Source organism: Rhinoderma darwinii, chromosome 6 (genome assembly GCF_050947455.1).
Source record: "Rhinoderma darwinii isolate aRhiDar2 chromosome 6, aRhiDar2.hap1, whole genome shotgun sequence".
NCBI classification, from domain to species: Eukaryota; Metazoa; Chordata; class Amphibia; order Anura; family Rhinodermatidae; genus Rhinoderma; species Rhinoderma darwinii.
In genome coordinates, this window is record NC_134692.1 from 41,460,134 (window position 1) to 41,482,402 (window position 22,269).

The 22,269-nt window shown below is 40.5% G+C and overlaps 1 protein-coding gene across 1 annotated transcript; it reads left to right on the forward strand.

The window, feature by feature from the left end:
* The first annotated feature begins 487 nt into the window (after nucleotides 1-487).
* On the forward strand, nucleotides 488-22,157 carry LSS (lanosterol synthase). The gene is made up of 22 exons (XM_075829570.1): nucleotides 488-688; nucleotides 1,282-1,441; nucleotides 3,608-3,746; nucleotides 3,834-3,942; nucleotides 6,032-6,153; nucleotides 6,355-6,451; nucleotides 7,731-7,866; nucleotides 7,938-8,046; nucleotides 8,288-8,406; nucleotides 8,492-8,589; nucleotides 9,365-9,392; nucleotides 11,579-11,635; nucleotides 11,768-11,839; nucleotides 12,282-12,332; nucleotides 13,607-13,756; nucleotides 13,839-13,935; nucleotides 14,176-14,281; nucleotides 15,637-15,702; nucleotides 15,791-15,871; nucleotides 17,669-17,833; nucleotides 19,082-19,160; nucleotides 21,656-22,157. Exons 1-22 carry the CDS (start codon nucleotides 675-677, stop codon nucleotides 21,800-21,802), a joined length of 2,202 nt encoding a protein of 733 aa, XP_075685685.1. The 5' UTR covers nucleotides 488-674; the 3' UTR covers nucleotides 21,803-22,157.
* Nucleotides 22,158-22,269: the final 112 nt, after the last annotated feature.

A 22,269-nucleotide genomic window follows, 5' to 3' on the forward strand; every position in this document is an offset into this window, starting at 1 on the left:
ATTCACGCATCGTCTAAACAGCCCCATAGACTATTATAGGTGCGTACGACACGCGTGAAAAGCACGCGCGTCGCACGCGCGTATAATACGCTCGTGTAAATGAGGCCTTATACACCTAAAACTGGAGCAGATCAGAAATAAAGCAGTTGCTTATAGCAACCAATAAGGTTCCCCTTTTACTGTGCGCAAGTTTTATACACGAGGTGCAGAATATAATCTGCAGTTTGATTACAAAAGAAACAATTGTGTGTAGAATGGATCTCCCGTGTTTGTAGAATGGATCTCCCGTGTTTAGGATAAAGGTGACAATCGCTACAAGATCCTCCTCCCCAGCGTCTCCTGACAGCTCCGACCTTAGGGATAGCGCAGGAACACACAGGTACTGTGTTCGTGTCATCTCATTGGCTGGTAACTAGTGGACTCGCCTCGGTGCAGAACTCTGTCAGTGCTGCGATTGGCTCCTGCTGCCTCTGCTCATGTCAGGTTAGCGTGATGCAGGATCGAGCGGCGCGCTGCACCCTGGGAATTGTTGTCTTTTGCTGTAACACGGGCTAATCAAAGGGAAATTCAAGAACTACAAATCCTAGAACCCTCTGCGTGTAGTTGCATTACCCCCGTTTAGTTTAAGGGATGGAGCGGAGCGTAGACAGTAACAAGGGGAAGACAGCAGAGAAATGAGTGAGGGAACGTAAGTACCGTGCAGCTTTATGGATAATGCTTCTATATTCCATAGAAAAATAGCTGCCTTATCTAAGAACCATGTATAGTTTAGCCGGTTTTAATAGTAATTTCAGCTGCCTAACTCAATAGGGGAGATAACTGGTGCGAAGAAAAAGTGGAGTAGTTGCTCATGGCAACCAATCAGGTTGATGCTATCATTTTTCAAAGGGCCTCTGAAAAATGAGAGGCGGAATCTGATTGGTTGCTATGGGCAACTGCTCCACTTTTCCTTTGCATCAGTTTTGATAAATCCCCTCCAGTGTTTTTATTGTATTAAAGTACAGGGTCATTTCTGGGGTACACTACTCTCATTAAGCCCAATTCAGACAAGAACATTTACCACAGATTTCCTTATCTAGTATCAAACCGCTCCTGTTTGTAAAGGGGATACATCTCAGGGAATTGCTGTGTGTGCAGTTGTTTAATATTTGTATGTACATAGTCATGATCGGGAGTGCTGTATAATAAACCTATAGAGTCCACATATATACTAATTGTGCCATATACCTGGAATACTGATGGTGCCTCACACAACACCATTATTTTGCATTTTCTTTCCAGGTGCCTACGCAGAAGGGGGGGCCCTTACAAGACCGCTCCTACAACAGACCTCACTCGCTGGCGCCTTTCTTGCGCTGAGGGTAGACAAACCTGGCGCTATGTGGAGGGGGAAGATCGGCCACAAAGTGCTCTGGAGGCACACTCTCTGGGCTTGGATACGGTACCTAAGAATAACATTAAACTGCATTCTGTGCTCATTTACTAGGAATGCCATGAAAAAATGGTCCAGTTTGAAGTCACTTTATATAAAATAGCAATAAAATGCATAAATAGCAATTCCAGAATATAATTTTAGTACTTAAAGAGAAACCCTCCCTTTCACTAAAGCCAGCAAGAAATTTATAGGCTGAAGTAAAAGAAACCATCAGAGGACATCAGACTGCGTCAACGTGCTTTGACCGAAGTGCACAATTTTTTTTAAAAAGTTTAACTTTTTTTTTTTATTAATCAGACTCATGTCCACCGCTGATGTCGGAAAGCATGGGTGAAGGCAAATGGTGTCTTTATTTATGTACCTCCATATACAGCAATCGGTAGCGATTCAATGTGTGTATAGTAATCTTTCTTTGTATGCAGCACATGCCCCGAGAAGCCTATATTGTCCCATGTATGTAAACACAAACCTACTAATCAAGATCAGTAATCGGGGAAAGATCAGTAATCAGGGATTAAACAAGTAGTTTACATTGCATCAAGTGCTCATTCCATTTAAAGGGAAACTGTTACCACTGGCTTGATTGACGTCCCACAAATTGGAGGAGTTCTATAGGATAACATGGTTTCATAAATATCTAAATTGTCAGTAACATTTCAACAAACTTTGTATAAATCAATAGTACAGGTGAATATAAGAAACTTTGTAATATATATTATTAAAGAGGGATCACGTTACAGCTGCCCATAGAAGTCTATGGAAGGGGGAGGAGGGAGCAGAGTGAGAGAGAGAGGCAGCGAGACACAGACGCTGCAGAAGCTAATAGTAAGAGCTTATTCACACGAACATTGAATACATTCATGTGACGGCCGTTAAAACAACGGCCGTCACACGGACGCATGTATTTCAATGGGGCCGTTCACATGGCCATTGTTTTCAACATGTCCTATTTTTTTCAGTTTTCACGGTTCTCTCCATAACCTCAAGTCTATGGGGACCCGTGAAAACGGGTCCCGCACTGGTGTAACTTGGAGGTGAAAAATGCCTGTTTTTCACGTCCGAGTTTCTCCACGTTCGTGTGAATTAACCCTAAGAGTTATATGTCACCCCAGTGCTGGATTCTCAGCTACACTGTTCATTACTCCTGTATAATCGCCTCCATGCTGCTGCAGCTTTTATATATATATATGTGATAAGAAAGGAGAACAGGATTCTCCTCTTCTATGTGTGCTGTGTATAGAAGGCATGATAGGCGTTAGACAACTGAGAATTATAGATAGAGCCTGTAGAGGGAAAAACTGCTAAAAAAAATGCAGAATACAAGTCATAACTGTCAGAAACTCTGTTATTTCTCATGTACACACATATCACAGCTTATTCTGAAAAGTCTCCTGAAAGCTTTAACAAGATGCAAGAAAAAAGAGACACCAGATATAGAAATAATTATGAAGAAAAACAGGCGGTCAATTGCGCTGACCTGATAGTGTTGCAGTCGGAGCACAACATCCAAAAATGGGTGGACTGATATATCTCAGAGGATGATGGGTTGACTACTTTACAGCCTGGTTTCCGGAACAGGACCTATCAGGTCTAGACTTATAATGGATAGGAGGGTAAAAAGAAAATCGGATTACTTGCCGTGGCGCAGATTTGTATTTTACCTGATGAAGAGGCCGGTCTGGTCTCGAAACGCGTTCTTTTACTTATACAAATGAATTCTTTGGATCATATCGTTTACATCTCACTGTCGGTTCCACCTGGAGACACCTGCAACCTTTAGGTACTTTTTAAGTTTGACAATACATGTCAGACATACACGTTTTTAGATATTGATTAGTGGGACTCCTAAATCTGAGACCCACAAAAATGGGGTACAGGGAAGGACCCACTGGACTGCACAGTGAGATTTAAATGACAGATTTGCACAAAACAATTTTCTGAGCCCCTCCTCCTCTACAACATTTTGCCTGCGGATATGGCAGCATGTTCAACATGACACTTTGCCTTTGAGTTTACCAACAAATATCTATATACCTCTGTTGGTCATCTGTGTATATTGTATGTTGTGTCCTTTAATACGAATGTCTGTAATGTGACATAGTGAGATGAAAATCTAACATCTGTAAATGGTGGTGAGAATCAATAACATGTGGCTTTTGCTCTTTTATGCAGAGTGAGTTTTTCAAAGATTTACCAAAGGCGCATACTGCCCAAGACGGAGCTGAAAATGGACTAACATTTTATTCTGCATTACAAGCGGAGGATGGGCATTGGGCTGGGGATTACGGTGGACCATTGTTCTTAATGCCAGGTGAGACTCTTCAGCTTTATATTACTCCTATGACTTGATCTGTATGTAATGTGAAATACTTTCTGTAAATTTGGGACACTTTTTTAGGTCTTCTGATTGCATGCCACGTGACTCAGACTTCCCTCCCTGACGCTACCAAAAAGGAGATGATACGCTACTTACGATCTGTCCAGCTTCCTGATGGGGGATGGGGCCTGTAAGTATGACTGGCTTAAAGGAACAGTGTCACGGATTTTTTTTTTTTTACATCAGTTTGATTTTAGTGCTTTATTAAAAACTTTTATATTTATTTGTGTGTTTGTGTTTTTCTTTTTTTTCTTTTTTAACTTTTTCTTCCCTATGGGGGCTGGCATTTTTTACTCCATTTCTGTATGTGTCGATTAACGACACATACAGACATGGAGTACGGCAGCTCCAGTCCCATAGTGAATGCGAACGGGGCCCGTTCCATCCACTATGGTGTACGCCGTCTGTGTGGGAACGGCGCATGCGCCGCTCCCACACAGTCCAAGTTGAACTGTGCGCCGTCCGGCGCCATTTTCCTGTAGACCGGAAGTCGCGGCCGGACAGTAAGATTACTACTTCCGGTCGCGGCTTCCGGACTTGTGCACTTCGAGCGGCGGTAGCGGACGGAGCGGAGGGAGCGGCGGCGACTGGAGCAGGTAAGTGATTTCTGTGTATGTAAGTGTTTTACTGTGTGTTTACTAGTGTATGTTAACATACTACACTGTGTGTTAGCTCAAAAAATGGCGACACACAGTGTAGGAGGTTTGACCGCTCAATCCCCTCGTTTCTCCCGGCACTAGCCAGGATAAAGGAGGGGGGATTCTGAGAGCTCACTAGAGCGAGTGAGTTTTCCCAAATTTTGCAGCATAAAGCAATGTGGTTGCTTTACCACATGCAATGCTGCAATTTTGGGAATTGCTCCATCTAGTGACCAGTGCTGGGAAATATTATAAATTAGAATCTAATTTATAATATTTCCTGACTCGTGAAAAAAATAAAAAAAATTAGAACAATGTTTAATCACCTACACACTAATTGTTTAACTAAAAAAAAAATACTTTTTTTTCTAGCAACACATTCCCTTTAATTGTTTCAGAGCCTCTAAGCACCTACAGCCCATATATGATAACTGCCCTATATAGCTCTATAGACATGCTGTGTTCAAGTCTTTTACAAAGCACATAATATATGGGTGTGTGTGTGTGTATATGTGTATATGTGTGTGTGTGTGTGTGTGTATATGTGTATATGTGTGTTTGGGTGTGTAAAAAGAGTATCTGACTCCTTAAGGCTTTAATAACCATATAGGAATAACTAGTGCCTATTCGGCCTCCTTCACGCACACTTATTTTCATTGTTTTAAAAGGCAAGCAAAAAACGGCATGCGTATCGCGCATTTTTGTATGGCGTTTTGTGCAAGTGTTTTTCTTAGCATTTTTTAAGCTCTATAGAAAAGTTTATGGAGGAAAACGGCAGAAAAAAACACTCTACCTAGGGCATACTGCGTTTTGAAACACCACTGACACACTACAAAAACACCAACATCCAAAACTGAGTATGTAGACATTCTCATATTTGACTATAAATTTCAAACTAACATCTGGCCGCAGCGTTTATGACAAAAAAAATAAAAACGTCACCGAAAAAGCATCAAAACGCTATGTGTGGCACGGCCTTCTAGCACTATTCAAGGGTCAGCATTAATAAGGGTCTTACGTATTTTTTTCTTGGCTTTCTAGTCGCAACTGATTTTTTTTTCTGTTCAGAAAGTAATGAACAACTCCACATAGAACTTGACATTTTCTGCAGCATAAACTGCATTTGTAGACTACGATGTAAGTTCAATGAGCAGCTAATAAATAGAACATATTGCAGTGGACGCAGTAAGTGCTTTCCTGGCCTAAAGTTGCTCGTACCCACTATCATTTTTCCAGACATAGACAAATTATTGGTCATTTACAAATCGCTGCCGAGGATCTAAGGCTGGAATTACACATGCGTAGTTTGATGCAGTTTTTTTAGCCAAATCCAGGAGTGGATCCATGTGTAAGACTTTATTCACATCTGTGTTGTTGTATTTATTTTTCTATTTCATTTTTCAATCCACTCTGTGAACACTTGGTCCTTGTACATATTCATATCATGTAAATTTGGTTACTAATCACTCTTTTTTTTTTTTTTAAACTATTCACTAACTAAAATTGTTTATTTTGTTATTAGCAGAAGAACTTGTATTGGTAATGTTTTCCTTTAGTAAATAGCTATCTTCAATTATTTAGGCATGTCGAGGATAAGAGTACTGTGTTTGGTACTGCTCTCAGTTATACCTCGTTGCGCCTACTTGGAGTGTCACAGGATGACCCAGATATGACCCGGGCTCGCAACAATCTTCATAGTAAAGGTACGTTTTATACATGAGTTTATAGCTTTAATCCAGCACATCTAAAAACTGTCAGTCATTTGTTGCATGCATGTTAATTCATAGCTATTTCCTTATGTATCGCCATTATTTATCCCCCAGCACTTTGCTTTCTTGGTTCTCATGGTATTTCTGTTCCATGTCCCTTCAACTTGGTCTGATGTCATCCAACTTTTGTTGCAGGAGGTGCCATTGGTATTCCTTCTTGGGGGAAGTTCTGGCTGGCTGTGCTCAATGTGTACAGTTGGGAGGGAATGAACACTCTTTTCCCAGAGATGTGGTGAGTTCTTTTTTTCTTTTGCATGTAATACACTTTATATGACCTCATTCACATTAATAGTGGCAGTAGTCATCAGATAACTGTCTGCTGATACTACCATTTTCAGTGGAATCCACTACAAATTTTCGAACAAGTTAGATTTTTTTCTTTCAAATTGTTTACCCCTAATTCTCCCTCCTGTAGAAATAACATGCCCATTTGGCCAAGCTGGATGGGCATGTAAGGCTGGGTTCACATGACCTATTTTCAGGCGTAAACGAGGCGTTTTATGCCTCGATTTACACCTGAAAATACGGCTCCAATACGTCGGCAAACATCTGCCCATTCATTTGAATGGGTTTGCCGACGTACTGTGCCGACGACCTGTCATTTACACGTCGTTGTTTGACAGCTGTCAAACGACGACGCGTAAAATGACTGCCTCGTCAAAGAAGTGCAGGACACTTCTTTGAAACGTAATTTGAGCCGTTTTTCATTGAATTCAATGAAGAACAGCTCTAAATTACGGCCGTCAATGACGCCGCGCAAAATACCCTTAGTGTTGGAGTCTTGAACATAGCTGTCTACAGCCAGCTTTACCCTCTATTAGAGATAAGGGCTCATTCAGACGAATGTGAATAACGTCTGTGTGCTGCGCATGGAAATCACTCGTAGCACAAGGATTCATTGATTTCAATGGGGCCGTTCACACATGCAGGAGTTTTCACGCAGCGAGAGTCCGTTGCGTGAAACTCACTGCATGTCCTATATCGGTGCGTTATCACGCACCAACGCACCCATTGAAGTCGACGGGTGCGTGAAAACCATTCAGCGCACACGGATGCACATCATTTTGCGCATCAATTCAATTGAAAATAATAACAAAAAAAAAATGTGCTTTGCGAGTGCGTGAATAACGCATGCCACTCGCAAAGCACACTGACGCATAAAAGAACAGATTCACACGCGTTTTTCACGTGCGTGAATCTGATAGGCTCGTGTGAATGTAGCCTAAGCCTGCGTTTTCTTTGCCCTAGGTTCTCGACCTTTGGTATGTGCGATATCTCTAGGGGGTACTTACAGTGTCCTCATGCAGCACATTGTATGTTCATAGCCTTGAAAGGACTTGATGATGTCATTTATTTGAGGTTACTTGACTTAGCAGCAACTCCGTTGTATCTTACATTCAGTAACAGGCTGCCTCATTCTAGATGCCTGTGTTCTGCTAACAGTCTCGCAGGGAAGTAATTTAAATCCTTTATTGTACTTTTTTTCTCTAATTCCTTATGTTTTCTTTTAGGCTTCTTCCCCAGTGGTTTCCCGCTCATCCTAGCACTATTTGGTGTCACTGCCGACAGGTTTACTTGCCCATGAGTTATTGTTATGCTACCCGTTTAAGTGCCCGTGAGGACGACTTGATCCGCAGCTTAAGACAAGTGAGGGACAGGACATTCGTTTTAATTTTTTTGTTTTTACTTTGTGGTATTTATATTTGCTTCTCATGCAGGAGTTATACGTGCAGGAGTATAGCGGTATTAATTGGCCCGCGCAGAGGAACAATGTTGCTGCTTGTGACATGTACACACCGCACAGTACACTACTTAACTTTGCTTATGGTGAGAGGCACAGATTATTATCAATGGGGCATTGGCATTTATATAGTTATGCAGTTATTTATGTGGACTTATTACAATATACAAAGTTAGCAGATGTAGATCTGCTGTATTTCTCTTTACTTCTGATTCTGAATACTTGAATGGGGTTTACATTTTCCACGATTACCAGATGTTTCTAGCATTGAATCTATATTTCGCATCTTTCCAATCTGCATACGTGATTTTGTACCTTTGTTTGCAGTCCTGTTGAATATATACGAGAGATATCACATTTCCGCCCTCCGGCGACGTGCAGTGCATGAACTGTATGACCACGTAACAGCAGATGACCAGTTTACAAAGTGTATTAGCATTGGCCCAGTAAGTGTCGTACTTGAACACTGTGGGGAAATTACTTTTTTGTATTCCGAAATGCGGTTTTGAAACAAACCTTTGTGTTCCGCAGATCTCTAAAGTAATTAACATGGTGGTCCGTTGGCATGTAGATGGACCAGAATCTTCTTCATTTTGGGAACATGTAGATCGCATCCCTGATTACCTTTGGTCAGTAGAGAATTCCTAGGTTCAGATCTGCAGTGTTTAGTTGAATCTTGGAGTTTTCACATTGCACCCTGAGGGCTCATTCAGACGAGCGGGATTCTCGTCCATGTGTTGTGCGTTGAAATAACGCACAGCACACGGACCCATTGATTTCAATGGAGCCATTCAGACATGCGTGAGTTTTCACGCAGCGAGTGTCCGTTGCGTGAAACTCACAGCATGTCCTATATAGGTGCGTTTTCACGCACATAGGCGCCCATTGCAGCCTATGGGTGCGTGAAAACCACGGACAGCACACGGACACACATCCATGTGCTGTCCGTGTTTCATGCATCAATTACATAGTAATGCAGAGAATAAAAAAAAAAAGGTGCTTGCACGGGCGTTAAAAACACATGCCCCACGCAAAGCACACTGATATGAAATGTGGAAAAAATGATGCGTTTTTTACGCATGCAAATCGGACACGCTTGTCCAAATGTAGCCTTAGTCAGTGCAAAAGACACATTTTGTAAACTAGTTTACTAATCTTGCAATATAAGATTTAAAGCATACCTCCAGTGATCCACTTAGAAACCTCTTAGGATATGCACCTCCGTGTGTGAAGTTTCTAATCTAGAATAACTGTATATTGGCATCATTCACCGGCAGGCTGCACGCTCCCTTCATTTCAATATTATGAAATCGTAGAAGACTTAAATTGCTGCAGTCCTTTACTTCCTCCCTATTAATGTCCCTTTATACTCTTTGTTTTTCTTTCGCAATTCTTTTTTTGCAGGCTGGGTTTGGATGGGATGAAAATGCAGGTAAACATGGCTCTTATTTATTCTTATTGTTTTATTTGGGCATATTTACTTTCTGTAAACTTAGAAAATAGTGTTCAGTTAACTGAACACTGAAATCTCTGGCTCTTTGTGATGTTGTAATTTGGTCACTAAGTTTCGATCTCTGTTACTAAAGCTGTGGGTATTTATACATTAACCAATGTACAGAAGACTAAATTGCTACTGTATATTACTCTTTGAATGAGTTGTGGGGACCTAACAAGTAGGCCGTACTGCTCTGTGCACATAGACCTTCATTTCAAAAGACAGTTTTCAAATACAGTGTATTCAGATATGTAGGACCAGGATATTAACCCCTTCACGTGGTAAACAACTTTCAGATTTTAATTTTCGTTTTTTCCTCCCCACATTCCAAAAGTCATAACGTCTTTATTTTTCCGTCGATGAAAAAAACAGCGATTCCTCCATGTATTTTTGCGCGCCGTTTTTCCGGAATTCACTGTGCAATGAAAACAACATGTTAACTGTATTCTGTGGGTCAATACGATTACGTCGATACCAAATATATATTGTTTTTTCTATATTTTACTACTTTTACAAGTAAAAACCTAAGTGTAAAATAGAAAATTTATTTTGTGTCGCCAAATTCCGAGAGCCATAACGTTTTTATTTTTCCGTCGATTAAGTGGTATGAGGGCTTATTTTTTGCGGGATAAGCTGTCGTTTTTAATAATACCATTTTGGTGTACATGCGACGGTTTGATCACTTTTTATTTCATTTTTTGTGGGAGTTTAGGTGACGAAAAAATAGAGATTCTGGCGCTTAAATAATGATATATTGTAATAGTTCAGACTTTTACGGACAAGGCGATACCAATTATGTTTATTTATTTAATTTTTTACTATGCTCTAGGGGGAAAATGGGAAAAGGTTTTTTTTTTAAACTTTTAATATATGTATTTTTTTTTTACACAAAAAAAACTTTATTTAACTGATTTTTACATTTTTTTATTAGTCCCCCTAGGGGACATCAACCAGCGATCGTTAGATCGCTTTCACGATATACTGCAATACTAATGTATTGCAGTATATCGTGATTCTGCCCGGAGGCAGGGCTTAATAGGTGCACTTCATTAGGCCCCCAGGCAGCCATAGCAACCATCGCCCTCCCGCGATTGCATTGCGGGGGGCGCGATGAGCTGTTAGAGGGGGTCGCCCCCCTCTTTGTAACGATTTAAATGCTGCAGTCGCTATTGACCGCAGCATTTAACGAGTTAAACGAGCGGGATCACTCTCGAGCGCGATGCCCCTCATTACTTTGAAGTGTCGGCTGTAACATACATCCGACACCAGCATCGTATGGACCGAGTTCACTCCATGAGCCCGTTCCATACTTCCCCTACCCGACTCTGGCGTAACTGTATGTCATATGTCGGGAAGGGGTTAAATGACCTCATGTTTAACTACATTTTAACATAGTGACATTGCATGCAAGATTGCATTGGTGGGAATCCGTGAGTTTAGACGCTTGTAAATTGCCAGAAAAAGACACTCCCAGCCATCTTTTCTTAGGGGAGAGTCCCTTCGTCTTTCAGCTTTGACATCTTAGAATTTCCAAGCTAACTCTGATTGCTCTGCTATAGGCAAAAACGCTGCGGCCAGATGTTAGCTGAAAGTCAATGCTGAAATATAAAACGCACTACAAATATCGCGCTCTACAAAAATCGCATCAAGGGTTGGTTTGGCGTTCTTCCACAAGTTAGTGGCGTTTTTCTCCCATTGACCTCCAAACTTATTTTTACCTTCTACAAAGAAAACGCATGTGTCAATGTGTGTTGCATTTTTTTATGGCATTTTTCCAGAATGAATAATGTGTTGTAAAGCGGAAACTTTCCATATTATGAATCACATCATTTGCAATGTGAAAAACGCCACATAAAAAAATGCATTTAGTATTGTACTATAAAACATAATGCTTTTTCCCCCAAAAAAAACACCACGCAAAAAATGTGTAGAGAAAGCCCGATGGAAGAAAAATAAATGAACAACATCTGTTGCTGAAGCCAATGGTTTCATCAGATTTCTATGCTTGTAGGGGGCTGGTTGGAGGCACCATGTTGTCTCCGTGTCAGAGGGTTTATTTTTTTGTTTTTTTATTATACAACATATGTATTCAACATCTAGCCATGTCTGTATATTTTTCTCAGGGTACAAATGGATCTCAGCTCTGGGACACGGCGTTTGCAATACAGGCATTCTTAGAGGTAAAGTGTGAGCTACAAGCAGTCGTGTCCCATCATGGAAACATGACAAAGGCCATATAAATTATATTTCAGTTTAATTATATATGGAATATTTTTTATTTTTGAATTTTCTTTTTTGTCTTGTGTCTTCAGGCTGGAGCACACAAGAAAAAACAGTTTCAGAAAACTTTGGAGAATGCACATGAATTTCTTCGTATTACACAGGTGCGTTTTTGGGAAACACAGGGGGGGGGGGTTTAAGAGATCCATGTAAAGAAATGACAAGGTTGTAGAATTGTAGTTTTTAAAGTAAAATTGAACAACAATATTATGGATCTATTTTAATTCATTGTTTTCTGGAGTTGGACAGATGAGGTTTATAGCTGTGATCTGTAATCTCTGAGCACGTCATTGCAGACCGTTGCTTTTCGTGTTATAACAGGCCTATTTTACAATTGATGAGCACCATGAGCTTTATTTGTAAGATCACATATCATTGGCAGTGAATTTCTAATGTAAACATTTTGTGTCTATCTTTTATAACTATGATTTATGCTTTGAGAAGTTTTTTTCAGATCTAAAGAAAGTATTTGATCCATTAAAAGGGCAGAAGTTACAGTCCAGAAAATAATTTGTATGATATATAGTTAACCTCTTTGTGTTGCAGATACCAGATAACCCACCAGAGTACAAGAAGTACTATAGGCAAATGAACAAGGTGATATTTTTTTTTAAGGGGTCTTCATATTCAACTGCAGGGTTCCTGGTGGGATGTTTACAACATATACAGTACATTGGACGTTTAGGGTATGTGCACACGGTGAGAGGCTTTTACGTCTGAAAAGACAGACTGTTTTCAAGAGAAAACAGCTGCCTCGTTTCAGACGTAATTCCTCCTCCTCGCATTTTGCGAGGCTTCTCTGACAGCCGTAAATTTTGAGCCGTGCTTCATTGAGTTCAATGAAGAACGGCTCAAATTACGTCTAAAAGAAGTGTCCTGCACGTCTTTTGACGAGGCTGTATTTTTACGCGTCGTCGTTTGACAGCTGTCAAACGACAACGCGTAAATGACAGGTCGTCTGCACAGTACGTCGGCAAACCCATTCAGATGAATGGGCAGATGTTTGCCGACGTATTGTAGCCCTATTTTCAGACGTAAAACGAGGCATAATACGCCTCGTTTACGCCTGAAAATAGGTCGTGTGAACCCAGCCTTAGACATAATTCTTCCTATCTGCCAAGAACACCCATGACGTATCTAGTGAATGTCCAACTATAACATTTAGCTTTACTATTATATTAATTTACACTATGCTCCTCTTAAACAAAGTCAGGTCTCGCTCATATATTAGATTGCTTAATGAGCAGTCCCCTGAAATGTCTAATTATTTGAAATCTTCATACACATTCCCAGTTTAACAATCCAGCAGAACATGCCACTTTCTCCTGGATATACACATGCCAGAACCGCAAGTACATTTTAAAATAATGCAGCCCTAAAAATCATGCCATATCCTGACCCATTGAAAATCTGTGTCACTACACTGTAACATCCGGTTGCTGCAGTTACTTACAGCAAAAGCCAAATGAAAGGCCTTGTACACACAGTGCAGTTTCTGTGCAGTAAAGAGGAAAAGCATAAAGAAAGACTCCTCTTTTTTGGGTCCAGTTTCAGTTTTACTTGTTTTTCTTTGCTGTTAAGGGGCTCTATTCCAGTGACGAGAGACTTCCTTTACTAGGCCTCTCACATGTTCTGAATCTTTTTCATAGTTTATACTTTAATTAAACATTTCCTAACTATTGCTCATGTGACTCAGACCGCAAAAGGCATTTACCAGTTTAAATATATATATATGTTTAGAATCTTTGACTTTAGTTTGCATTCATTATTATTTTGGAAAGAGACGAGGCAAGTCATTTTAAAGAAAAAAAAAAACATTTGTCATTACGATCTTATTCTGGTACTTAGAAGTGACTCTTATTGTGTAACAGGGAGGATTCCCGTTCAGCACACGTGACAATGGCTGGATTGTTGCAGACTGTACGGCTGAGGGGCTGAAATCTGCAATGTTGCTCCAAGAAAACTGTTCTTTCTTATCTGAACATATTCCAAAAATCCGATTACGGCATGCTGTAGATGTGGTAGGAAACATGCAAGTGTATGTGTGTTTGGGGGGAATTGTCATTTTCCATAGTGTAACATGACAATTGTTATATGTCATAGCTACTTAGTATGAAGAATTCTGATGGCGGATTCGCTACCTATGAAACCAAACGTGGCGGCCGCTTGCTGGAACTGCTTAATCCCTCTGAAGTGTTTGGTATGTACATGAGAATGCAGTAATGCTTCCTGATGACAAGCCTTGACATCAAATTCACAGACATTTTTTGTTTTTTTCCGTTTTCCTCCCTGCCTTCCAAAAGCCCAAATGTTTTTAGTTGTTCGTCAATATAGCCGTATAAGTGTCCCCTCCCCGGACCATGAGGTACAATTACATCAAATGACGGGTAAGGGTTAAATATGTGCAAATTACAATACTCAATGCATTTACCTTTTGCAGGGGACATTATGATTGACTACACATATGTGGAATGCACATCTGCTGCAATACAAGCTTTGAAACATTACCAAGCATGGGACCCAGACTACAGAGCACATGAAATCAGGTGATATGTCAGGCGAAAATCATTCATGCTAGGTAATTTGGATATGGCCCCATGGAAATGCCATACACGTTTCAGCTGGGAATAACCCTTTACTTTTTCCAGAGTAGGTAAAGAAATGAAAGCAGACAGTCTTGATAAATTAGGCCCATAGACTTCAAAGGAGAGAGCCGCGCACACAGCCTTGTGGTCCCTTCGCCATTAAGTCTCCTCCTGTATGCAGATCTCCCCATTGTTGGTGGACCCATAGGACGGACCCCTACCCATAAGACATTTATGGCCTATCCTCTGAATATTCCTTAAATGTCTTCAGTGGTAAATTAATCAATATTTCTTTTAAATTGCTGTCCAGTTATATATAACAAATTACGCTTTTAATTGTGTAAACTCTGGTGTTACCACTGCATTGCTGATCAGTGGTCTTGAGACAATTAATTTTTATCCCCAGCGGGCACTGCATAAATATTGCCACATACCCTGTAAACCACAGTATACTACACAAAAACACAAGCGGGTATGTATGTAAGGCAACAAATACCATAGAATCACGATATATACCACACAAATATATTTTATTCACAGTAAATACAACACAAAAATGATTAAAAAGATTTAAGGAGGCATAAACATGCTAGACAAAGTCTCTTGGGGGTTGCCACCCTGATCAGTGGCCAACAAAGAAAACCCCCACACTCCTACCAACTCCCCTCAACATGCATTCCTAATATTAAAGCATGAATCAAAAATTTTTGCATCAAACCATCTGTATGAAAACAACAAAGTTACGTGATAGCCAGAGAGGGAGAAAAGGGGACTGAATGCCCCTCGCGTATCGCCACAAGCCTGGCTTCCTCAGGGGTTATTCACGCTTTATTATTAGGACTGCATGTTGAGGGTTTTCTTTGTTGGCCACTGATCAGGATGGCAACCCCCATGAGACTTTGTCTAGCATGTTTATGCTTTCTTAGATCTTTTTAATCATTTTTGTGGTGTATTTACTGTGAATAAAATATATTTGTGTGGTATATATTGTGATTCTATGGTATTTTTTGCCTTACATACTTACCCGCTTGTGTTTTTGTGTAGTATACTAGGACTTGAGACAATGCGTCTACAGAACTGTATTTGGTCGCAACGGTCACACGACATGACTACACAGCATCACTTTCCCGCAAAGAACCAGCTGCGGGGAAACTGCAGATTGTGGTGTGGATGGAGTCTTTCTCAAGACTGTAGCTATATTTTAAATCTTTATTTAAACACAATCATATTTGTCAATGCAGTCACGCCAGTTTTCTAAAAAGGGAATTATTACAATTTCTGTATTGCTTTATTGACTTTTTCTTTTCTTTCCCTAGAGAGACCCTCCAGCATGGCCTGGATTACTGCCGCAGAGTACAGAGAAAAGATGGATCCTGGGAAGGGCAAGTATTAATAAAGAATTGTTTAATATGTTATGGTTGCATTGCCTACTCTCTCTTTTCATATGATCATATATTCTCTGTTATGCAGGTCCTGGGGCGTATGCTTTACGTATGGCATATGGTTTGGACTGGAAGCCTTTGCTTGCATGGGATATAAATACTCCGATGTGTGAGTGTCTTTAAGAAGTCAAATGAAACGCTAACATGTGCATACAAACATTGTCTGATTTCTTGCTCATTTAGTAATATGCAGTTGTGTAGCTTTATTCATTTTGAATACAAGACGTACGCTTAGGTGGTAAGGGTTGTTATTTGTATGTGATAGACACACATTGATACTATTTGTCCAAATGATAACTTGGTTAATTTTTGAGACTTGTCAGTAGTTACAAAAAGACCAACAAAGGTGTAATGACGGGGTAGGAAGACAGACAGGTGAGCCCTAATCTACCCGCCACTCAGTCCCTGCCTACTTGCAACGACCCATCCTAGGCGACGGGGTACAACTGGGCGATGGTCCCTACGCTCAGTAAGTGCACGACAGACAAACAGACAAGGGTACACAGAAGCTAGGGAAACGGGGCAGCTGCCCACGGAGGCACCGTGAGCAACGAGAGTAGTGAATGAGCCGAGTCAAACCAGGAGTGCACGAGGTACAAAACGCTGAGCAGGAGAGTGCTCAGTAAGCCAAGGTCAATAACAAGCAGAGGATCAGTAGTTCAAGCAGCAGCAGCAGCAGAGCCAGGAAACAAGCAGAGCAGAATCACAGGCAAAGGAGGAACAGGAAAGGCAGGTATAAATAGACAGTGGGCGGGAGCTAGCTCCGTCTGCCCAGGCTGTGATAGGCTCTCCCACTCCTAAGCCTGCCATCCTGAGTGGTGGAAGATGGAGTCAGTCTCACAGACATAGGAGCAGGTGCAGACTGATTACCCACGGGCGTCGAAACACAGAAGCTGTGTCTGGCAGATCCTTTACAAAAGGCTTAAAGAGGTTGTCTAGGATGTGAACTTTTTACACAAACCTAGCCATTGGGGAGAAAGATTCTTTCAGTTCTTTTTACTCTAAGGGTATGTGCACACACACTAATTACGTCCGTAATTGACGGACGTATTTCGGCCGCAAGTCCCGGACCGAACACAGTGCAGGGAGCCGGGCTCCTAGCATCATACTTATGTACGATGCTAGGAGTCCCTGCCTCGCTGCAGGACAACTGTCCCATACTGTAATCATTGCACTGTGTTCGGTCCGGGACTTGCGGCCGAAATACGTCCGTCAATTACGGACGTAATTAGTGTGTGTGCACATACCCTGACAGGGATTTAAGCTTGAAAATAATCACTGCAAAAATTACAGCTCCTAAATTCCACTGTCTGGAACGATACAAGAACTTAGCACCTAAAGGCCCATTTACAGGGCGTAATATTCGGCCAAGCGAACGCTCATAAGAACACTGGTTCCAAATCATTGGCCTGTGTAAACATGGCAGCGATCAGCCGTCAAACGAGCAAACGTTAATTTGTTGACTGATCGCATCTTTAATGCAGCCTTAATAATGATCGTTTTCTGCAGCGCTTTTTCTCATGTAAGCACGGGATGTGATGCCGACAATATGCAAGATGAATGTGGTCCTAACGATCTCATTAACGATCATATACAGTTTGCAAAAGGGCCTTTTATTGAGTGGTGATCGACTTATATCATCGATCTTCACTAGTTATGGGCAGAAATAAACCCAGCTTAAGACATTTCTATTATTTGTGAAAAAAATTGATTGGCTGACAGATAATCTATATTTTTTTCATGTACTTTAATGTAGTAGACCTCTCATTAAGGTAAATAAGTAATGTGAAGATATATATATTCTTTCAGGCCTCACTTTGACTCTAACATATAGTAGCTAAGCCATTATTCATTCTGTGTCCTGTCCTTTTAAACAAATACACCTATCCCTTTTCATACTATTTAGTTGCCCAGAGATCACCCGTGCTTGTGATTTTCTTCTTGCTCACCAAATGGAAGATGGAGGCTGGGGGGAAGACTTTGAATCATGTGAAGAGAGAAGATATGTCCAGAGTGCCAATTCTCAAATACACAACACATGCTGGGCGCTGCTGGGTCTAATGGCTGCCGAGTAAGTTATAGAATATTATAGATAAACTCATTTTTTACATTGTGAAATGTATCTAGCTAACAGTAGTTAAAGAGGCTCTGTCACCACATTATAAGTGGCTTATCTCCTACATAAGGATATGGGCGCTATAATGTAGGTGACAGTAATGCTTTTTATTTAGAAAAACAATCTATTTTTACCACTTTATGAGCGATTTTTAGCTTTATGCTAATGAGTTTCTTAATGCCCAAGTGGGCGTGTTTTTACTTTAGACCAAGTGGGCGTTGTACAGAGGAGTGTATGACGCTAACCAATCAGCGTCGTACACTTCTCTCCATTCATTTACACTGCACTAGCGATATAGCTATATTGTTATGTGCAGCCACATACACACAGTATAACATTACTGCAGTGTCCTGATAATGAATATACATTACCTCCAGCCAGGACGTGATGTGTATTCAGAATCCTGACACGTCTGAATCTTTTCTGTGAGATTTCCAGCAAGGCAAACGTAATCTCGCGAGATTACGATGTAAACGAGATTAAGTTTGCCTTGTTGGAAATCTCACAGAAAAGATTGTGTGTCAGGATTCTGAATACACATCACGTCCTGGTTGGAGGTAATTATCAGGACACTGCAGTAATGTTATACTGTGTGTAGGTAGCTGCACATAACGATATATCTATATCGCTAGTGCAGAGTAAATGAATGAAGAGAAGTGCATGATACTGAGTGGTCAGCGTCATGCACTTCTCTGTACAACGCCCACTTGGTCTAAAGTAAAAACACGCCCAGTTGGGCATTAAGAAACTCATTAGCATACAGCTAAAAATCGCTCATAAAGTGGTAAAAATAGATTGTTTTTCTAAATAAAAAGCATTACTGTCACCTACATTACAGCGCCGATCTCCTTATATAGGAGACAGGACACTTATTATGTGGTGACAGAGTCTCTTTAAAGACTAGCCACACATGACTGGGTCAGGAAATCAGGCAAGAATTGTGCTATAAAAGGGGGTTTGGGGGTAAACAAGGCTATAATGCAAATATGGTGGCAGTTCTGTGACTTTGCGGCAGAGTAGAGTGAATCAAAGAACAGGAAGACGGCTCATCTGGTGGCCATGTTGGCGAAGCATCTGCTTGTTCATGGTCATCTTAATGTGCTTTCATAAAGTAGTTTTATTTTCCATGTGCTGCATCGGATGATGGAGTTGGAGCGGTGTTATATTAAGCATTCTGTTGAGCTTACAGAAGATCTTTTGTAGGTTTCCCGATATTGCTGTTTTGGAGAGAGGAGTGAAACTTCTACTGGAGAAGCAACTTAGCAATGGAGACTGGCCTCAGGTACATCATTAGATAATATAAACACATAAAACATATGATGTCGCAACATGTTGAACAACCTTAAACTATTTTAATTTTTAATACAAGTTTACCAAGTAAATGCTTTACTGCTGCATATTATTATATTACACATCAGTGAGATAACCTGTGGATTCCCTCTTTATGAAATAAAAGTCCCAGCATGCCGGTCCCTGTTAGCATCAAGTTTGTGATGTTCATTTAGCATGTATGTCGGGAAAGCTCTCCATGTACACGCTAAACGTTTCCATAGGGCTCCATTAGCCCGTAGGAGGCCAAGGGTGTCCTTTTAGTCTCCTTCGGCTGGTCTATGTCAGTTACTACGCTTTTCAATCCCGACAGATCTCGCAAAACAATGTATGGGTTGTATGCAGGTTTTTTTTAATATGGGAGCCAATGGGTGACGTATGCCACTGCATGGCATATGTCACAGGCATATATTTAATCTATATGCCATGGACTTTTTAATAGCCTTTCATGACTTATACGTTAAACGGATACCATTATAGTCTATGGATCATATATTAAACGGAGGCCTAACAGTGGTATGTGTCACCCATAAACTATAATGGTATGCGATTAATGTATATGTCATGAGATTTCATGACTTATACGTTTAAAATATACCATTAAAGTCTATGGTTCCAGATGTCACTGTTAAGCATCCGTCAGAGCCTACGTTTAACATACACGTTGGGAGCTTTTTCCCGGCGCATACGTTAAATGTAGGCCAAAAATGTAATGTGATTAAGGCCAGACAGAGAAAACAGCAGGTTGCATATTATTATGTTTTATGCACTCACAAGCATAGGGGATAGATGAGTGATGTGTGCATAGCCTCACTGAAACGCTGTATAGGGATGAATAGGACTAATAAATGTATCGGTTTCATACATGTATAATGTATTTAATTGCCATCCGAAATATATATTCACTTTATGGTAACTCATATTTTATCAGGAAAACGCCTTTTCTAAATACCAAGTCCTCCAGAGTATGAGCTGCTCTTTGCATAATCAGCAAAACTCTGCATAATAAGGGGGTTCCTGAGCTGGGGGCCCACCTCTATTACATTCTGTTCCATATGTCATAATCAGGCATAAGAAAAGGCTTTGTCGTGATGGGACAACCCCTTTATAGACCTCCTCCCCCCAATTTTCACATATACTTTTAGAGTTATACTCCTGCCCAACTCTTCCCCCTTGCTCATGATTGATGGCGCCACGCCATGAATACTGGCAAAAGCACCGCTTGCAATTTGTCCGGCGCATGCACAGCACGACACCTGCAGTGGTGTAACATCCCCATAGACCTACAGCGCATGCACTGTGAGAGTTCAAAGAAGTCGCCATATTGTGGTGCATCAATAATGAGCAAGGAGGTGGAGTTGGGCAGGGTTGGATTCTGGGATTCGGATGCACGAGTGACACTTTTAACCTCATTTACATATTGAAATAAAGTGGATTATCCCTGCAAAGAAAATGATAGGAAGTCATACAAAGGTAAGTGGGCACAAGGCTTTAAAAGGCCTCCCGAACACTGGTACTCATTTGGTAGGCAAAAATGAGCTGACAGATTCCCCTTAACTTCTTCCCCCATATTCTGCCTTTTTTATATATATATATATATATATATATATATATATATATGGATCACATAAACAACAAAAATTTGAACAGCACATTCCAACTAAATGATATAAAATGTGTATGCAGGTGCAGGACACCTGTGACTGCAAATATACAGCAGAAAAAGAATGGCGACAGCACACTGCGACACTAATGCCACCTAAACCACTAAATATAAATAAATATGCACTAAAGCTAAATCTACTTATAATAGGGAGGTTCTTAGTGCACATTTTGATCAAAAAGTGTTTGCCCACCTGCCACGACAAGGCGACCTCTGTAAGGTGGGAACCTACGCTGCACATACACCCAGAACTGGGACTAAGCCTACATATATACCTGGGGATGGTAGAAACCAGCATTGAACTAATTAAAATCACCCAGGGCAGAATGGGAGGAGTGCAAGAAAAAAAATGGAGGCAGTCACTAACCCCACATATATGGATCACATTCTGCCCTGGCTGATTTTAATTAGTTCAATGCTGGTTTCTACCATCCCCAGGTATATATGTAGGCTTAGTCCCAGTTCTGGGTGTATGTGCAGAGTAGGTTCCCACCTTAGAGGTCGCCTTGTCGTGGCAGGTGGGCAAACACTATTTGATCAAAATGTGCACTAAGAACCTCCCTATTATAAGTAGATTTAGCTTTAGTGCATATTTAGTGGTTTAGGTGGCATTAATGTCGCAGTGTGCTGTCGCCATTCTTTTTCTGATATATATATATATATATATATATATATATATATATATATAAAAACAACCCGTTAACCATGATATTTCCTATAATTAGCCGAATTGATCAGTGAGTTCAAAAAGCCTGTTAAAACCATATGCTATGTTTGCTTTGCAGGAGAACATATCAGGTGTGTTTAACAAGAGCTGTGCCATCAGCTACACTTCATATCGAAATATATTCCCAATATGGACACTTGGACGTTTTTCTCGTCTTCACCCAGAGAGTCCCTTGGCTGGAGTCCACAAGAGCAGGCATGGCTGAATAATAGTAGATAACAGAGCCGTACTAGCAACAGTATAGAGAAATAGCCTACCTCCTCTCCTGTGTATTTTGTTAACAATTAACATTTTAAGTTTCCATTTTTAGTTCATTCTTTCCAGAATTATCTTTTGTCAGTTTTTAATTTACTGATGTGTGCAATTTTTTTTTTTTTTTATAACATAGGTGTTATTTCAGTTTTAGACAATTTGGTAATTTATAATAAATTCAGACATCTGGGATCTATTTCATGTAAACCAGGATCAATGTAGATGTTATAACTTAATTGTTCTTAACAGGAAAAGCTATGATACAAGTGAATGTATCTGTAAGGAAATAAAGATTTTACAATATCTCATGTTATGTGTTATACTGTACACATGTATAGCATGTAGTGTTTATTACTAGATGACCCGGTCTTGAAAAACGTTTTGGGGTAGATTTATTAATACTGTCTTAGGCCCCATGCA

Bases quoted from the DNA above. Each gene is read 5' to 3' on its own strand.
- LSS (XM_075829570.1), top strand. The intron at 3,747-3,833 runs GTGAGACTCTTC...ACACTTTTTTAG, and splicing joins ACCATTGTTCTTAATGCCAG to GTCTTCTGATTGCATGCCAC. The intron at 8,047-8,287 runs GTGAGAGGCACA...CTTTGTTTGCAG, and splicing joins ACTACTTAACTTTGCTTATG to TCCTGTTGAATATATACGAG.